Below are 18,436 nucleotides of genomic sequence, written 5' to 3' on the forward strand. Positions count from 1 at the left end.
GTGTTTAAAACATTGACAATACGCTGTTTTATTAAATGTGTACGCATTATCAATATCCCTCAATAAAATTTTCTTCATGGAAAAAGATGTACGCTATTAAAGTCATTTTTTCTAAAAAAAAAAAGTTGTCCTTAAAAAGTAGGAATCATTGTATTGGTCACTGCAGTAAATCCATGGTCTGAGTAATACATAATGAAATGTGTGAGAATTGAGGTGTAGTAGGTTTCTCTTGTTTGTTCCAGGACTGCTGTGTTTTGTCACAGTGAGAACATGATACTGGAGTCATCACATAGCTGTCTTTGTGTCAGCCTGTCTGATGATCTGTATACAGTTCCCTCAGTGGTTTGACACTTCTGCTCTAAACTGCCATGATAGCGCCCTTTTTCTGGCCTTCCCATTACCAAGCAGGCAATAATGATATGCTGCCATCACCACCCTCCCACCCACCTCGCAGAGCATGTCTGTCTACACTCTGCTCACGCACTGTAAGCACTGTGTCATCATGCATTTTAAGTTTTCTCCTGGGTTTAGTTTATCTAATACAGCTCCTTACATTATATCTACAGTATCATTAATTATTCCTTTAGAGCACATGAATACAGTAGTGGAATTTATCCATGAGGGAGTAATTACCTTTGTGATTTGGGTAATTTATTTCTAGCAGGTGGTCTATTTGATGAGAAAGTGGTTCCTAGTTTTTACTTCAACTCAGTAACTTGTCATCTTGAGGCCAGATAAGGTCAAGCTGAAAGTAAACAGCTTTCAAGCCTTCTTAACTTTGTAATATTTGCATAAAATATGTTTGAATTATTCTTAAATGCGTGGTTTTAGGCCACAAATAGCACTGAGGTGTAGGCCTCTCTCCTTTCTTACTGTTTATTTAAACTAGATCCACAGAATTCATCAGGTTATAAATGATCATTCTAGTAATTGGTAGGTTTGAGTTTGAGCTCTGCTTAGTGATTATTTGAACAAGGCCCCTCTGCTTTGTCATGCCACACACAGGTGTTTTGCTGTGCAGCAGCTGAGTTCTCCAACTTTCAAGGCAACCTGATTTTTCTTATCTCTCAGACGGTTTGTTTGACAAGCTCTGCGTTTGAGGCTCGGAATTGTGTCAGTATAATTGATAATCAGTTATCACGATGTGTCTGATAAATCACTCCCTCTGTTCTTTTCATGTGCAGGCCACCGGAGTTAGCATACAAGTACGGCAACCTCAGTGAAGGAGTGTGCAAGCCAGGATACACAACAGCCAAGATGACCAGCATCTATCCCAAGTGAGAAGGATTGCTCTTTCTTCTACACTCTTGAGTTAGTAGATGCATATGGATTAGTAGAGGAAAAGCTGAAACTGTTATCAAGCATACCAACTTGCATGATGTCACTCCTCAAGCCAGCTTGGCCTTAAGGGTTTTGAGTATGAAACAGAGAAGACCCCACATTCCTGCCCAACGTTCCCCTGTTTCCATCAGCTTCTCCCCAACCACAAAACGCCGCCTCTGTCCTTGTGATCCCCCTGTTACACAAAAGAACCTTTGTCAGTTGAGTACAAGGTCTCCCATCTTTTTCTCCTATCGTATCCCAGAGGCTTAGAGGCTTTCTCTATGTCTGACACCAACCAACTTCCTGTCCTCACTCATCATGGGCTTCCTGCTACCCAGCCCACACAGTCCACACAATCCTCCAAGGACCTCTCTCTAATGCCATTGGCTTTTTTGATTTTCCTCTTTGCCTCTGTTTGCCACCCATCTCGGCTTGATCTATAGGGCATTGTCCCATCTGCATTCTTGGAGCTAAGCTAATCGAGGGGTAATTTACTGCACTACTGAACAATAGCCATAGGCACTTAATTACAGTATCTGACCTAGTTATGGGACAAACTTGCCCCCCGTTTTCAAGCGTTCATACTGAATCAGATTCATCTATTGCCTGAAGATGCATTCTGTATAAAGTTTCAAATTCTAAAGTTCCAATTTATATTCACACATCTTATCCAAGTAGGAACCTTTGATGTTGGAATAAAATGCAAATGTCAGAATAAAAAAAAAAAGTTCACTTGAGGCTGAGTCCATAAACCAAGGAATTCACACTTCATTTGCATGCTTGTTGGGAGGGTCTGCTGCATCTTGTGCCATCCAAAGCCTTTGAGTGAGAGTGAGTTGTTGAACCCACAAACAGCAGGTCTGTAACAATGCTGGCTTATATCAGGGTCAGACTACACAGTTTCAGCACAATTATAGCCTGACCTGACAGTCATAGGGATTCGGGACCCGCCAGACTCAAAAATCTGTTGTTTCATCTCATGTAGTGTGTCATAGTGAGCAACAATCAGGAGCACCTAAGTTTTGTTTTTTTCTCATGTCCAATACATCAATGGCTGTACCAACCATCAATGATAGTTCTAAATAACACTTTTTGTTCAACACATATTTAGAAAGTGTTTTCTCATATGTTGGAGTGATTTTACTGAGTCTCTGCCTAATGATATAACAAATCAAATGGAGTTCACTTTGTGGTGCAGTGTAAGTGTGGAGGGACCAGTTTGAGAAAGGCATGTTGAGTCAGCAACTGCTTTTGTCAGCCTTCTTAATTTGTGACATCACATTTTTATACAGTGTAAAATGATTTTACCACAATCCTTATTCCAGTCATTCTTTCAAAGAACAGTATGAAAATAACAGATTCTAGTGAGGCCTTCCATATTGCCCTCAGTAGGTGATAGCATGTAAATTTCAGCACCACTTAATATGATGGATGAAGCTATTTGTAGAACGTCCCTGTATGTATCTGAGAGGCATTGTGTTAACAATTGTCCTCGCTAGTAATGACTTCCTCTAATCAACTGCACGTGTCGGACCAAAGTTCTGTAAAACACAAAACCCCCACCGGGAGCCCACTGATTACTGCCACCCTCACCCCAGTCACACGCAGGTCAATGAGCCCAATTAATGCTGCACTTTGTGTAATGTTCATTGCTGGAGTGTGTTTGTGACAGCCTATACAGTCTTGCTGTATCTGTGTTTGTAGGTGATTTATTGTGTTGTGTGTAGAAGGAAGTCAACCAATTAACATCTTGTTTGTTCACTTGTGTTTTCTTTCTTAATCCCAGTCTGCTTTGTGAGTTTACCAGACAAAACACATCAATTAGGTCCCTGTTTATTTAAGCCCTTGTTAGCATTTTGTTTAAATAGGAGTGGCCTACAGTTCAGCTGTTAGAGAAAACCTACTTAACCTTGTACTGTGGGGTCCTGTGGATGTCCTTCTAATCATCTCCTTCTTCCCTGTTTGTCTTCTCTGAAGCCTCTGCCCTGCAGAATCCAATTTATTTTCCACACCTCCCCTCCCTGCAGCTTTACCCAAATCTGTTTGTACTGGAGCACTAAATCAAGTGGTGGCAGTGAACTTGAAGCAGCACGGTTATGAAAATATTTCCTGTGAGAGATGGTCCTAGTGAAGGAAATGAGTACAATGCGTCCCTGCTCATTGTCTGTTTTGGGAGCCCTCACTTTTTATTTAACAACAAGCAGCTCCACTGTCTCTCTGCTTTGTCAGGATGTCAGTGACTGACTGTCGGTCAGGGCTCAGTGACTTGCAATGGTCCTCTGTTATTTATAGCGCCCTCTGGCCTCAGAAGTCTTTGGTTTAATGAATCTCCATTTGTTTTGGCAGGACAGAAGGCTCTGAGTGTGTGAGTCCTCATCAGGTGATTCAAGAGAGAGTCAGGCATAAAAAAAACCTCTCCTTTATATTTTCATGCTTTAAGACTGAGGGATAATGAGGGTATCAAAGAGCGATTACAGTGCTTGGAGGAGGTTTAAGCTAACCGGAAGGCGTTCCAAAAATGTCAGCCATGTTTGGTCATTGTGCCTCTGCTCTGCATACTTCTTGCTCATGGCAGTGTTATGGTAACAACTGAACTGAAATTCCTGCAGAGAAACAAAAGTACTTTGATGGTTCTCATGTGTCCTTTTGATTCCAGTTTAAAATGCCTTTGCTAGTGAATGTGGTCTGTCTTCTGTGGCAGTCGTTATTTATGTTTAGCAAGAAAGAACAATCATTTATGTGTGTTTGTGTGTGAGAGCAATCATCAGCCTCTCAGCAAGATGCAATAGTTTGTCGCTGGTGGTCTGGTTTCTGCTAATGAGACTGAGCAACAATTTCTGTAACTGTCCTCTGTCATAAACAAAACAGCCACACCAACTTAAAAGATCTCTTTAAGGCGCCTAGCGTTGTTGTAGGGGGGCTGTGTGCATTTTGATGGATCATTTAGGTCTAAAATGGACACGCATGAAGCTCCCAGCATGCTTTTGTGAAAAAACTGTCCCCCTCTCTAGTGTCTCTCCCTGCCGAGCTTGACAGCAGGTCATAAAAACACACATCCATCTTTAAGCCACACGGGTCACAGGCGTGACTAAGAGGAAATTACTCTCTTTTGATTTCAGAGCAGCAGTTAATCAAAGCTCGTCTCACATACACACACTCACACTAATACAGACATACAGGATAAGGAAGGGGTGATGATGGAAGTAGCAGTTCACAGAGCATTGAAAACATTGGTCACAGACACGTCTATGAATATGAGACTCTGTTGCTGCATGCTCAAGGACTATTTGCTTCTCTCAGTAGATATTTATTTCATATTTGTTCATTTCTTTGGCAAAATTCCCTGGTGTTTTTTTTAATTTGATGGAATTGTGAAAGATTTTCACCAGTTATAATAAGTTTGTAGTATTGACTAAATACAAAGATGGATGATGCATCTCCACCTCCTTTCACTGTACAGAACTGGAGACAGAATACCTCAAGCAGTGGGTGCTGAAATATTGCACAGGTGATGCATTGTGATGGAGCCAGTGTTTGCTGTAGTTTAATTGTCCCTCCCTAAGTGCAAACCAAAACTACCAACAGGGATGCACTATATTGGACTTTTGCTGACATTTACAAATTTATTTTAGCTGCTACCGATAGCAATACCACTTAAGAAATGTAATTCAGGCCCATACTTCACTTCATAGGAAGCTTATAAAACATTAGAGACTACTTCAGTGCCTAAAATAACCAATTAGCACCGATTTACTTAATCTATTTAACATAAAAAGCAGTAAAAATAAGTGTGAACATTTTTAAAACCCTTCAATGGTTTAAATTGTGCCTGGCATGGCTGCTGCTGCAGGATGCAGCGCGTCGTTATTAAAAGACTTCATAATTTTTACTATTGATCTACATTCAGAAAGAAGAATTAAAGTACTTTTAAACCCATGTTGTCATGGCTCACAGTACAGCCAGTGGTGCACGTTTAATAGTTTGCCTTTAAAGGAGACCATACCACAGTGCCATGCTGCGCTGAGCCAACACTTGTGCCAGGCTATGGCGCACGTGTTTCTATGTGGCAGTATGTATGCGCCTTTTCTTCTTTTGCTAAATTGCTATGAAACAATCATGGAACATTACGAGACGGAGATGTTTTAAAGTTAAATGCAAAGCCGGAACTACACTCCAGACATGGCTGCTGCACTGTCACTCCACCCAGTGGTTTACTCAAGAAATAGTCCTGAGTATTTGCTTCATGTGTTGTAATGTTACATAGTTATACGTTATTATTTCATAGCGTGGTAAATGTGCAGGTCACAACTTGTCCACGAGAGCGTTTTGGGGTTGTTGGATTGTGTATTTGATGAGTTTGATGAGGGAAAGCAAAAAATAACGTCTGCTAACATAGCGTTAGCTGTGCAGCTGGTATATCGTCCCCCCCAGAGCTAGAAACAGCTTGCACTGACAACTAAAGGAAACAAACCTATTACTAAGACTATTGGAATTATGGCAATGGGCGAATTTGCCAAAATGTTGAAGTATCCCTTTAATCCATGTCTCATCTGTTAACATGAAGGAGGCAAAGTTTGTAATCTAAACTGTAGCCTGGAGTACCAAATGTTTTGGCTCTACTTTTTGGGTACAATCATCTTGTCCATCCTTTTATAAAGTCTGTGGTTTTACAAGAGCATAAATGCCACAGATCATTTAAAGACAAGCTTTCTGGCATGAGCATGTGGTCTCAGCAGATTTAGTACACTGCCATGTTGGCTGTGATTTAGGCCTAGGTGGAGAGGTTATGTTGATGGGTTATGCACTGCAGCTGCCTCCACTGTCCTCTCTGCCTCTTAAGTTTTATTACCCCCTTGGTCTTGTGCTACCTCGCTAATGTGTGTGCAGGCTTTGCTTGTTTAGGCTTTAGCAGGGTCATCATTGAAGGTTGGTTTAAATATGACCGTACAAGCGTTCTGCATAGCATGTTTTCTGTTAAACCTCATGCACACTGAATTGTTTTTCATGTTCTTTCCTGCATCTCGTTTCAGGTTTATACAGCCAGCACCCTTGTTTCTTGATCGGAACTTCAAACGTTTAGCAAAAGTCAGCAATTATTTACCTCCATTTGGATTCAAAACACAAGGTAAGTTTCTTCGTATCAATAATCTTCCACTGGTGACATCCTCTGTTTATTTTTTTAATAATATGTTTATGATCATCAAGATAATAGAAACATTTTTATTCTGAAGCTAAGCAAGCACTGTGATATGTTCTTGGTGCCACTGGTAACGTATTAACTTTAGAAAAAAATCAATCGGATTGGACGTGTTTTTAATATCATAAAGGTAATTTCAATTTTTGTATCTAATTTTCCAATAAGTGATTGTATATGAGTGCTTCATACTATTACTTTCCTCTTTTCCTCTGTTTTTTTTTTCTGTTTTTGTCCATTGATGAAACTTGCTGAACTGAACAACTGAGCCAAAATCTCGTCTGTCAGTAAAACTAAATATGTTCCAAACCAGCTTTATTTAAGCTCTCTTCATCATCAAGGTTTAACTCTGAATCACTTAGGTTCAGCTATAAAGAATGTCAATGTTCTGCCTCGTTGCACTTTTCCTCATCTATCATTTTTGTAAGGCTGCTGTTTTTGGCACGGTGTATTCTTCCTCGGGATTATTACTCTGCTTTGTCCTGAGTTGAGACAAAGTGAGAATGATAATTCAGCACAGTGCTCACTTAGTCACCTTCATCGTCTCTTCGTCAAAGTTATTCCATCATAATTAGTCATGTAACAATGGACCATTTAGGTAAAAACTCCTGTTTCTTTGATCAAGTATAGTTTAAATTTTGAGATTTCAAAAGTACTTACATGACAGGAAAGGGCTTACTGAGTCTCCTGGCTGTCATTAGCTTACTTCAGGTGAAGAAACTTGCAGTGAAAATGAGATTTAATATCATATCAGCAGTTAAATTGCATCAGTTATATGACTTTATCAGGAACTTCAGTGTTTGGAATAAGGAGCACACAGCTGACTGCATCTGTTATCTAGTGCTTCAGAGGCATTAAATTAATTTCAAACTATATCTTCTGCTACTTGTCTTTTCTTTAAGTTACAGATGACTTTTAGAATATCAGCCAATAAAAGGGGTTCAGACATCCTACAGTTTTACAGTTTTATTCTACCAGTTGTTATTGTGGATTTGAAAGGATTTGGTTCTGTTAGATGGATTTGGATTAATTTGATATCCAATACCTTTCTCTTAGTTTGATTTTCATACTGTCAAGTCTTGCGTGAGATCATATTTGATGGGTGACTTTCAAGCATCAATTTTGGAGTGTCCATTGGCACACACTTCCACAGCAGACTTTGGAGATGGAGGATGTTTCAGCAAAGCAGGATTAGAGATTTTCCAACCCAAAATTGTCCTTTAATTTTAACTGCAAACATGAAACATTAAAAACTGATTCTCCTCTGTGTGCATAAATGTGGCAAAACGCTCTAAAACCTACCTGCCATAATGCACATTCATGGACATAAGTAATTAATACTGTACAACATTGTTTGCTAGACTTTATTAATTTTTAAGCCTTATTTACAATCCAAACTCCAATAATGCCTAATTCAAGATGTGCATTTATTTATTTGAATAATTCTATCTTGTGAGCAGGGGATCTATGTCTCCCAACACTCTACAATAATGCCATACACAATCACAGTGCTTACTCGTTTCCTGATGTGAACACACTCCAACACTTCAGATAACAGAGCAGTACACAGTGCTATGGGAACTGAAATGATAACATTAACCTCCCTCTGTGATATGCACAGTAAAATATTTTCCAGTGCTTAACATCAGGAGGTAAAGTCAGTGTTACCTTTGTGCTCTGGAAGGTTATCCACTGTTTCGTAAACACACACATACACTCACACTGAGGAAGTCTGTATCAAAAGAGTGTTCCCTGTGCAAGTGTCACACCTGGTTTGTGTTTTCTCCATGGACTGCCCATCAGTGGGGTTTCCCTTTTAGTGGTACTCATGTGGAGAGATGATACGTGTGGATCTTGAATAGAACGCCACAAAGGATTCCAAATTGGGAACATGAAGTGGTAATGTGTGGGGGCGAGAGTTTTATTTTTACTTTTCAGTCTGTGGAGAGCTATCTTTGACACACATCAACTCTGACCTGAGAACAGTAAAGCTGTGTTTATCAAGTCTCCAAACCTGTGAGCTCTGTGTGATCAATTAGACTAATAGGCTTTATTATGCCATGATTGTTTTTCTTAAAGTAAATCTTTTACTTTTTGAATGATATTTCTGCAGTCCAAGGATTTCATAAAGCTGAAGAGATTTAGCTGAGTAAAAGAGGCCTTCGTACAGTAATTCCTACTAGCGTAGTTGACGGCAGACATTCACAGGAATCAACTTCTCTAACTGAATGAAAAGCAATTTACACTAATGTTTTATTTATTTAGATTATGAAGCTTACTGCATTGGAATAACTACATTGTAATATTTACAAAGGCTCTCCTTGAGTCACATGATAAGCTCTTGGATGTTGGCGTCAATTCACTGCTTGTTTCGTAACATCAGACCAAGGAAGGCCTTGCTAATATATGCAAAGACATTGTCTGGAGCATACGTTGCCCTAAAACATCTATATACTTTTCAGCATTAATAGTGCCTCTCCATATGTGTAAGCTGCCCACACCATAGGCACTTATGCAACCCTGTACCATCAGAGATGCAGGCTTTTGAACTGTACAACTTTATAACAAGCTGGGTGGTCCCTCTCCTCTTTAGTCTGCAGAACACTTGAAGAATTTCAAACTTTGATTCAACTGACCACAGAACAGTTTTTCATTTTGCCTCAGTTCATTTTAAATGAGCTTTGGCCCAGAGAAGACAGTGGTGTTTCTGAATCATGTTAACATATGGCTTCTTCTCTACATGATACAGCTTTAGTTTTTATTTGTGGATGTCAAAGCTGACTGTGTTGACAGATGATGATTTTAAAAAGTGCCCATGTTTACAACAAATCCCTCAAAACTGTGTGGCTGTTTCCAGCAGCATCACTGCCTGTGTTTTTTAAGATGTTATAAAAGTGATGATACAACTCATGTTAAACATGTTGTACACCTAGTTTGTCAAGCACAGAACCTGTCATAAAAGGGCACACTCTTTAGATGAGCTCATCCTTTTGCGTCACGTGATGACATCACACTATTAGGGCCCTGTGATTTCTGCGTTAACGGAATTGGCAAATAAAAACGGAATCTACAATTTAACGTGGATTGAATGAATTTGACTGAAATTCTTTTTTTTTTTTTTTTTTTTTTTTAGAAAGAGGAATTTTTATTCAGGGAATATGTTTTCCCAAGCAAGAAAAGCATGCCAGAGCAGCTGCACAAAACATCGGCAAACATCACGTAGCTCAACACGGGGCAGTACAGTGTGACGTAATGTTGCACCTACAAGAAAACTCATTCGTGCTAGGAGTTATTTCACCTCACCACACCAGAGTCATGGATAGAGGGACGTGTGTCTGTGCGTGAGGCACACAGCTGTGACTTGATGCTTAACTGAACTACTCACCCCTCAAGGGCTTCAAACTCGAGTCGGACGGACTCAAACTTTTATGAAGTCCCATAGTCTACACGATGTTACAATCGAGTAGCAGTTAGCTTAATAATTCCTCCCGTAGATACTGTAGTTCTCTTTGGTTGCTTAACGAGCCAAGACGTATCTGCATTTACCAGTTCAATATGAGGCAGACGGACAGAGAGCGATGTATGGAGAGAGATGAGGAGAGAACCGTTATAGTCAGAAATAAACACAATGCAGCATCAAACTACATGCACTGTTACATATTATGAGTGTAAAGAAAAGTTAAGGTAAAAGGTTGACTTTTAACCGTTAAACTTTAATGTTACCTTCTTATTAAGTCATTATCACTCTGTATTAGAGGGAACAGAAGGATTTCTTCATTTACATTATCAGCATTAGTTTGGAGCTAGTGTGGTTATACACTAGGATGTGTCTTAAAATGTTGGAAATATTTGACTGTTACACTGGTTGTAGTTATTTTATATCAGGGTTATCCAAACTGCAGCTCCTGGGCAAACTGTGGCCCTTTTTCAATTAATTTAGGGTTATTTCTGTTTAATTAGTGAACATTTTATTCACTTACTTAAACAGGACACTCTTTGTTATGTTAAAATTAGTGTAAAGATAAAAAAAAAAAACAGAATTCCAAAAAATTAAAACGGAAAAAAACGGAATTTGGAAAAAATAAAGCGAAATTTAGCAAAAACCAAAACGTATTTCATAGGGCCCTATACTATACTTTAACCTGAAGTCACACTGTATGAGGCCCTTTCCGTTGTGAAGTAATCTGTGATAATGCGTGGTATAAAACACCTAGATTCTTCTTTCTGTAGGTAAAACAACAATCCACACCAGTTTTGCAATATGAGTCAAAATCATCTAAATTCAATCATTTCCAGAACCATTCAGCCCAAATTAAAAAAATGTTACATTTTATTTAAAGCCTTTTCTTGTGATACATAATTTGTTGAGAGATTCTTGTCAACACACAGCTGTGGGCAAAGGGAAACATTCAGTCAGAGAGATGAGGCAAACTGGTGAAACCGCTTTAAACACATTTCTAATTTGTTCTCATCCATCTATAAAGCTATTTCTTTTCAGATGTTTGACTATCATTATGCTTGATAAATTAACTTCACACTACAATCAAATTATCATTTGTCTTTCTTCCATTTCGGTCAAAAGCATCCAAAGTACAAACCCCTCTCTCATGATTCTTTCTACTGTTTAGGCTACACTCATCCCAACAAGGTGTCTGTGTTTATGCTGCATGCGATGTGTCCGACCTTCCTCTATGTTCTCAGATTTTTGTCATTTTTAAAGTTCCACATCTGAACTTACAGCCATTTGTCTCAGGTTTGTCCAACAGACATACTTAGCTGAAATGTTTACCCGGGTACTTATAACAATTAGCTTCCATGTCGTCCTCTGGACGAGAGTCGTGCCCATTGGGGATTTTTCACTTTGCACCCTCTTGGATCCAGGTGTGGTCCTCGGTCTTGTGTTTATGCCACTCAGGGTGATGCTTGACGCCAGACATCGACACCATATCCAAACAATGGGCTGTTGCTGTGCTCGCCTCTCCTCAGTAGGTTAATCATTAGGATCGTTAGGCTGGGTGAGCAGGGTGGTGATGCATCTTCTCCGAGGCCCCAGTCTAAACCCTCTTGTTCTTACTCTTTACTCACACTTCTGCTGTTTCTCTTGGCTTGCCTTTGAAATATGTGGTAAAAGGATTAAGTAAGTAAGAGAGTGCAATGAAAAGACCTTTCATTTTTAACAATCTAACACCCAGATGCTAGACTTTCTCTACATGGGATGCAAATGAATGAGCAATGATTAACAGCCATTGTAGTTGATCCAGTAGGTTCTCCAGTTTGCTCTCTCTTTGCTAGAAATGTAATGTGAAGCAATGGAAGAAACAGCTGTAATGGAATCTGCACGATGTCATGAAAGGTGCATTTTAGAGTGGAAGCCTAAAAATGGTCAAGCGCACTCAGAAATATATGACACATCTAAAGCTAGAAGCATGACTGCAGCAGAATACCATGTAGAACATGGCAGGAATGTGTGCTATGGCTAAACATCCCTGTTTTTCACCCAGACCATTTCAGGGGTGCCAGCCACACAGGGAGACGAGCCCAGCATCGCCCACTTTACTTTGCTATAGGAGAATGCGCTTGTTTGAAAACAGCATTCCTCTCTGAGTGCTTTTATGGGAGAGTTTCTACATAGACACGCATACCATCTTACACCCTTGTATGTCTGTCTGTTACACCAATTCACTCCCCTCTGGATCACAACGGTTTATTTCTTCCATAATCCAGTCACTGTACTATATGAGGGCTCATTGGTTACTCCTTATCTATGGCTGAATAAACGTAGAGAGGTGTTCTGCCCTCCAACAATCTCAAGACCACCTAGATTGCCACATCTACGTTTAGCTGTATGCTGAAGCCTATGGCAAGTTTGTTAATCTTTCAAGGGTGTATTTGCCACATTTCTGTCTTTTTGAATATCTCATTTTCATTTTCAGAAAGCTTTACCCTCTCAGTGAAACTGAAGCATTGCTTCATAAAGAGTGAAATCCAAGTTTTTTCTTGTCTTAATTACAAGATTAATACTCTGTGGTGAAGAGCATTGATACTAGTGATACTATTTGTCTCTCTTTCAATGCCAAAAAAGCAATTCTCAGCCAGTTAGTTTACATAAACTAATCTGGGCCATAAAATTGCCTGCAGTCATTTACAATATATGCGCTCATTTAAAAAGACATATAGTATTAAAAGTGCACTTGACCTTTTCTCTCTTTCTTTCTTTTACTCTCCAGAGAGAATCATTGACAGCATTTTAACTGCCACCAAAAATTATGGATTGGGTGAGGAGCTGGACAGGTAATTATTACTGCTCAGCCTCATCAAAATGTCCTTTTGTGGGTGTCTGTCAGTTATTAAGTGTACTTTCTGTGACCTCCTGTTGTGCAGTCTAAGCTGTAAAAGATGCGTCATTGTGGGAAATGGAGGCATCCTGTTCAACAAGTCACTTGGCTCCCGAATAGATGAATACGATGTTGTTGTAAGGTAAGCAGGGCTCCAGACATTTCCAGGGACATATATTGTCAAACAGATGACAAAAGACTATAAAATTGACAATGGGTTTCGAGATTGCTTGTTTCACAAATTGAAATCAAGAATTAACCAATAAGGGGTGCCCAGGATTTCTATTTTTTGCCATCATACTGAAACTGATAACACTATAGCTTGTTTTTTGCTCAGAGGATCAAAATCCACTATTGTGAAGAGTATAATTTCATACAATTCAAATTTTTATGATTCTATTTTTTTTATTATTTTTTTTTAGGGCTGTTAAAAGAGTAAAATTGTTAATCGCGATTAATCCCAGGTTTCTGTAGTTAATCGCAATTATTTGCACCTTTTCTATCCCATTCTAAAATTCCTCTATTTCTTTTAAGTCAGTTTTTCTTTCATTTTAAATTTTTATACCTTCTTAAACTAAGGGTTACTGATTCCTGTTTGGATACAGACCTGCTTTTATAGGTAATTTGAAGATTTTAACATAGACTCAACCATGGAAAAAGTTTGGCTAAAGGGAGACTCTATAGTGACTTCACCAAAGTTTTTTGAAGGAAAAAATTAAACATGCAATTGATCGTGATTAAAAAGTATTAGTCCAAATACTTGTGGATTCTAGTTACTTAAGATTAATGTTATTAATCTCGACAGCCCTAGATTTATATGGTAAGTTCTTGGCTTCTTATAATGTGTCTCCTGGGTTCTTATGATGCTTGGAACAATGCTGGCTGAATTTTGAGCATTATTATCAAAGCACTTTGTAAACGCCTGATTTTAAAAGTGCTCTACAAAAAAAGTTTTTATTCTGTTTTGTTTTAAAAATATAATTGCATCCTCACCAAAGACCAGACACAGTAGACACAACAAAAGATGCCAAATCCAAATTCCACAAACTAAGCCTTTTGTTTTATTTTGCTTTGTTGTGCAGGTTGAATGAAGCTCCAGTAAATGGTTACAGCAAAGATGTAGGGACCAAAACCACGTTAAGGATCACGTATCCAGAGGGAGCCATCCAGAAGCCTGAAAACTATGAAAAAGACTCACTTTTTGTTTTTTCTGCTTTTAAACCACTGGACTTCAAGTGGCTCAAACACATGGTCTTCAAGGAGAAACTGGTAAGGCTGTATATTTTTTAAATCTTTTTAAAATGTCAGTGATAATCTTGCAGGGTATAAACACATAGTTATGATTTATGTTTTGTATCTGCAGATAAAGTGAAAAAGGTTACAGTGGGTGTTTCACCTCCATTTTCTGCAGCTGCTGAATTGTCCATAAGAGAAATTCTACTTGTCAGGGTATCTGTATTTGTCAAGATGTGTTTATTATGTGTTTTTTTTAGCAGTCTGATCACATTCTGTACATTCCTTCCTGTGGAAATGCAAACTGTTTTGTTTAAGAGGACAGCATGAATCTCTGTTTTAAAATAGAGATGTTTTACATGCTTTGAATGCTTAATGTGGAAAGGATGCCAAGAGAAAGCAATACCAAGCACACTACTTATTTTTTCTTCTTTCAGTGGCACCAGAGTTGTCCTGTTGCTTTATTAACATTTTACTTGAATTATGTTGAGTTAATTTCATGGCAAAACTCATGGATGTGTTTTAGTAGTTTTTTAATGGCTGCTGTTTTAGGACGAACTGTGAATTGGCTTCTTAATCAAAAAGACCAACTGAAAAAGTGAACTGGATGTCTCTTATCATTTTTAAGTCACAAAAGACATTTACTTTTAATAAACCCTGTCCTTTATATTCATTGTGACTGAAATAGCTCTCATAAGCCCTTACATTTTGTTCTCCACTATCTCTGTGGATTTATTATAAGCCTATTCATCTCCTGGAACGTGGGAGTGCTTTAGTAAAGCTCCTTATGGAGTCATTAAAGCAAAGGATAACATATTTTATAGGACCGCTCAAGTGTTTTTACATGTTAATGCTCATGTATCACAAATACTTTTTACTCTTTCATGCTGACATTATTTTTGTTTTTATTTATTTACCCTTATTTAGCCAGATTAGTCCCATTGAGATCTCTTTTTCAAGTGAGACCTGACAAAGAGTGGCAGCATCACACAATTTCAACAACCAGTACACTTGAACCCTTATAGTACACAATAGGTGGCAATAGATGTTGCCAGTGTTTTTAGAGCAGTGGAGTTTTGTGGATATGGCAGTAGTGTTTCAGTATGTTTTCAAGACATTATACACTGCTACAGTTTATTGTAAAATAACACAAAGGTTAGAAATTGCAAATTCAGTTAATAATATAAAAGAAACTCTGTTAGGTCTCCACAATAATGCCAATTTCTATTGTTATCGCCACGCTGTGGCACTTTATGCTTCTACTCTATTCCTGACGCCGCCGGTTGATTTACACACAGAAACACAATTATTTTACTAAAACCAAAAACTACTAGGGTCAAAATTATAAGCCCCCTTTAGAACTGACCTTTTAGTTGAGCCATAGCAAAAACAACTGTTGGTCAATGATGTGCCTTAACTTTGCAATGCTCAAAGCATGTTAAATCAAGTTAAAACCAAGGCTTATTTCCCAGTTTACACACTGTATAAAACCTCAGAAAGGGTTTGACCTGCCACTTGAGAAGGCATCATGCCAAAACAACTGCAGGCTGTTATCCAGCAAAAAGGAGACACTTGACTATTAGCACCAGGGGGGCTAATAGTCAGGAGTGTGGTAGTTAATGGTTTTTGTGGAATATTTTCATTTCTGTATGCAAAGTAAAATAATTTCAGAGTGACTGACAATTGTGTTGAGTAGACTAATTATATTGTCTTACTTTTGTGGCTCCCACATATACCTTGATACTAGTTGTCCACTAAAATATCTAATAACTTAGTAACAGCACGGCACTTCACTGTAGAAAGTGACATTACATAGTCACACATCAGCAAAAGGTCTAAATATTTCACCCATTGGTGGAGGCTGGGATATTACAGCAGTGCTTTTACATTATTCTTATGCTGTCAGATAAAGCTCATGCCAGCTTTCAGCTATCCTCAGATTAACTGGTGAAAATTGAGTGGTGGTGAAAAAAACAACAGATACAATGAGAAGGACCAAGTTTTTGCTAATATGTATTCTTTACAATTTGTTTACTGCACTAATATCACAACGACAATATCAAACGGTAATATTGCACTATGCATAATGTTCACATCTTGTGCAGGCCCCCTGTGAGAATGTTTTAGCGTACTGTCTACCCCATGCATTAGTGTTCTTTCAGTGGCTATGTTGTGTACTCGGCCCCCTTTCAGCCCCTTCTTATGAGGGATACCTTGTCCTAAAAAGAAGGAAACCTGCATTTTACAGAGGACAGCTGTGTGACTTTGAGAAAGCAGCTGCCAGCTGGATTTTACAAGGTGACATTTGTCAAAATAATTCAGTATTATGGGGGGAAAGGGAAAGATAAAGTAAGACTAGAGCACAATAGTTTTATAATAAGGGATGAAAAGGGCATTTAGTGGTAAGCTGAAACTTAACTGCAGTGTGAATGTGGATTAAAGCAAAGAGGAAAGAGAGCATTGGAAAAGGTAAAGGGATAATAGCTGGGGAAAAGAAAATGAGCAGTGGAAGCATCAGTAAAGTCAAATGGGGGAAAATAGCTTGGTTGGCTGGCTGATGGCCTCCTTAACCTTTGATAGGGCCCAGATTTTTCTGGTGTGTCAGAGATAGAGGACAGTGGAAATGGCTGCCTGGGATAATTGATCTGGCCTCCAGCGTCCGGCTCGGCTTTGATCTACTGAAGAAGGAAGAATGTTTCTCATTGGTTTCAATCAGGGAACAATAGAAAATGGAGTCTTTTGGGGGGAAACCTTGATGATTATGTGGAAGGGAAGAACAGGCAGATGTGCGTTGCCTGGGTTCATTGGAATTCTATTTCAGTACAGCATTATTAAGATAAGATCAGTGTGTTATCAAAATTAGAGGTGCACCAATTGTGAAAATTAGGGCTCATGCCCATACCAGTGATTTTTCATCACTTCTCTTGATATAAAATTCAAAGTATGCAAACATTTCCACTCACTTTTGACCATGAAAACAGATCAGACTTTGTCTTAAGGACAGCTCAGACTACTCGCATTCAGCCAGATTTTGGTCTGACTGTATTGCTACAGATCATAGTCAAACATCAAGCTTGATTTTGAGTATCTGGAATGACAAACGGTCTTGTAGTGTAACATAATTAACATTGCATCCAAGACGCCTCACAACCACGATTCACCTAGGCTAGCATGTCAGAATTTTTCTTGTATCAACTAGTCAACTGCGTGAGTCCTGACACCTACTTATAGGAGAGCATAGGAGAGAGAGAGATAGGATGACACTTGTGCAACAAGTCCAGTCATGAAATTTCCTCATCCCTAAATATTCCAAAGTCAACAGTCAGTGGAATTATAACAAAGTGGAAGTGACTGGGAACGACAGCAACTCAGCCACGAAGTGGTAGGCCATGTAAAATGACGGAGCAGGGTCAGCGGATGCTGAGGTGCATAGTGCGCAGAGGTCGCCAACTTTCTGCAGAGTCAATTGCTACAGACCTCCAAACTTTATGTGGCCTTCAGATTAGCTCAAGAACAGTGCGTAGAGAGCTTCATGGAATGGGTTTCCATGGCCGAGCAGCTGCATCCAAGCCATACATCACCAAGTGCAATGCAAAGCGACGGATGCAGTGGTGTAAAGCATGCCGCCACTGGACTCTGGAGCAGTGGAGACACGTTCTCTGGAGTGACGACTCGCGCCTCTCAATCTGGCAATCTGACGGATGAGTCTGGGTTTGGCGGTTGCCAGGAGAACGGTACTTGTCTGACTGCATTGTGCCAAGTGTAAAGTTTGGTGGAGGAGGGGCTATGGTGTGGGGTTGTTTTTAAGAAGCTGAGCTTGGCCCCTTAGCTCAAGTGAAAGGAACTCTGAATGCTTCAGCATACCAAGAGATTTTGGACAATTCCATGCTACCAACTTTGTGGGAACAGTTTGGGGATGAAATGTTTTGTAAGAGCTACAAATGCATGGAGAACATGATTAGAAAGGCACAACGGAGAGCTTTCAGATAAAAGAAAAACAACTGTCTGTGATCTACGGTTCAAACATTACCAAGTGATTAATAAAGGGCTGTGCCTGCTGCATGGATCCATGCCTCGTGAGCTTTAAGGGTTAAGGGAGAACTGGTCCATATTGTTCTCCTTTAATAGTACATTGGGAACAGTCCATAATTGTTATCCATAATCCAATCCTTAATTGTTTTTTTTCTTTCTTCTTGTCAGAGCAAAAGAATGCTAGCATCACATAGAGCACTTCTGTCGTAGCTATGAGTCACTGTCTTTGACCTCGCCCCCCGATGACCTGTAAACTTGCCCACAGTTGCAGGGACCGTGGTGACATCAGTTTATGAGCAGATGGGATCACACTTGTAGT

At 39.2% G+C, this 18,436-nt stretch overlaps 1 protein-coding gene across 7 annotated transcripts in view; it reads left to right on the top strand.

The window, feature by feature from the left end:
* Positions 1-18,436, top strand: part of st3gal3b (ST3 beta-galactoside alpha-2,3-sialyltransferase 3b) — a 73,607-nt gene that overhangs the window by 33,533 nt on the left and 21,638 nt on the right. For all 7 annotated transcript variants that reach the window (XM_041804337.1, XM_041804339.1, XM_041804340.1 and 4 more), the window contains 5 exons: positions 1,185-1,277; positions 6,354-6,448; positions 12,745-12,808; positions 12,899-12,994; positions 13,935-14,121. In XM_041804337.1, the coding sequence (XP_041660271.1) occupies positions 1,185-1,277; positions 6,354-6,448; positions 12,745-12,808; positions 12,899-12,994; positions 13,935-14,121 (535 nt within the window). The remainder of the gene's footprint in view (positions 1-1,184; positions 1,278-6,353; positions 6,449-12,744; positions 12,809-12,898; positions 12,995-13,934; positions 14,122-18,436) is intronic.

The sequence above is a fragment of the Cheilinus undulatus genome, linkage group 13 (assembly GCF_018320785.1).
Source record: "Cheilinus undulatus linkage group 13, ASM1832078v1, whole genome shotgun sequence".
Lineage (NCBI taxonomy): Eukaryota > Metazoa > Chordata > Actinopteri > Labriformes > Labridae > Cheilinus > Cheilinus undulatus.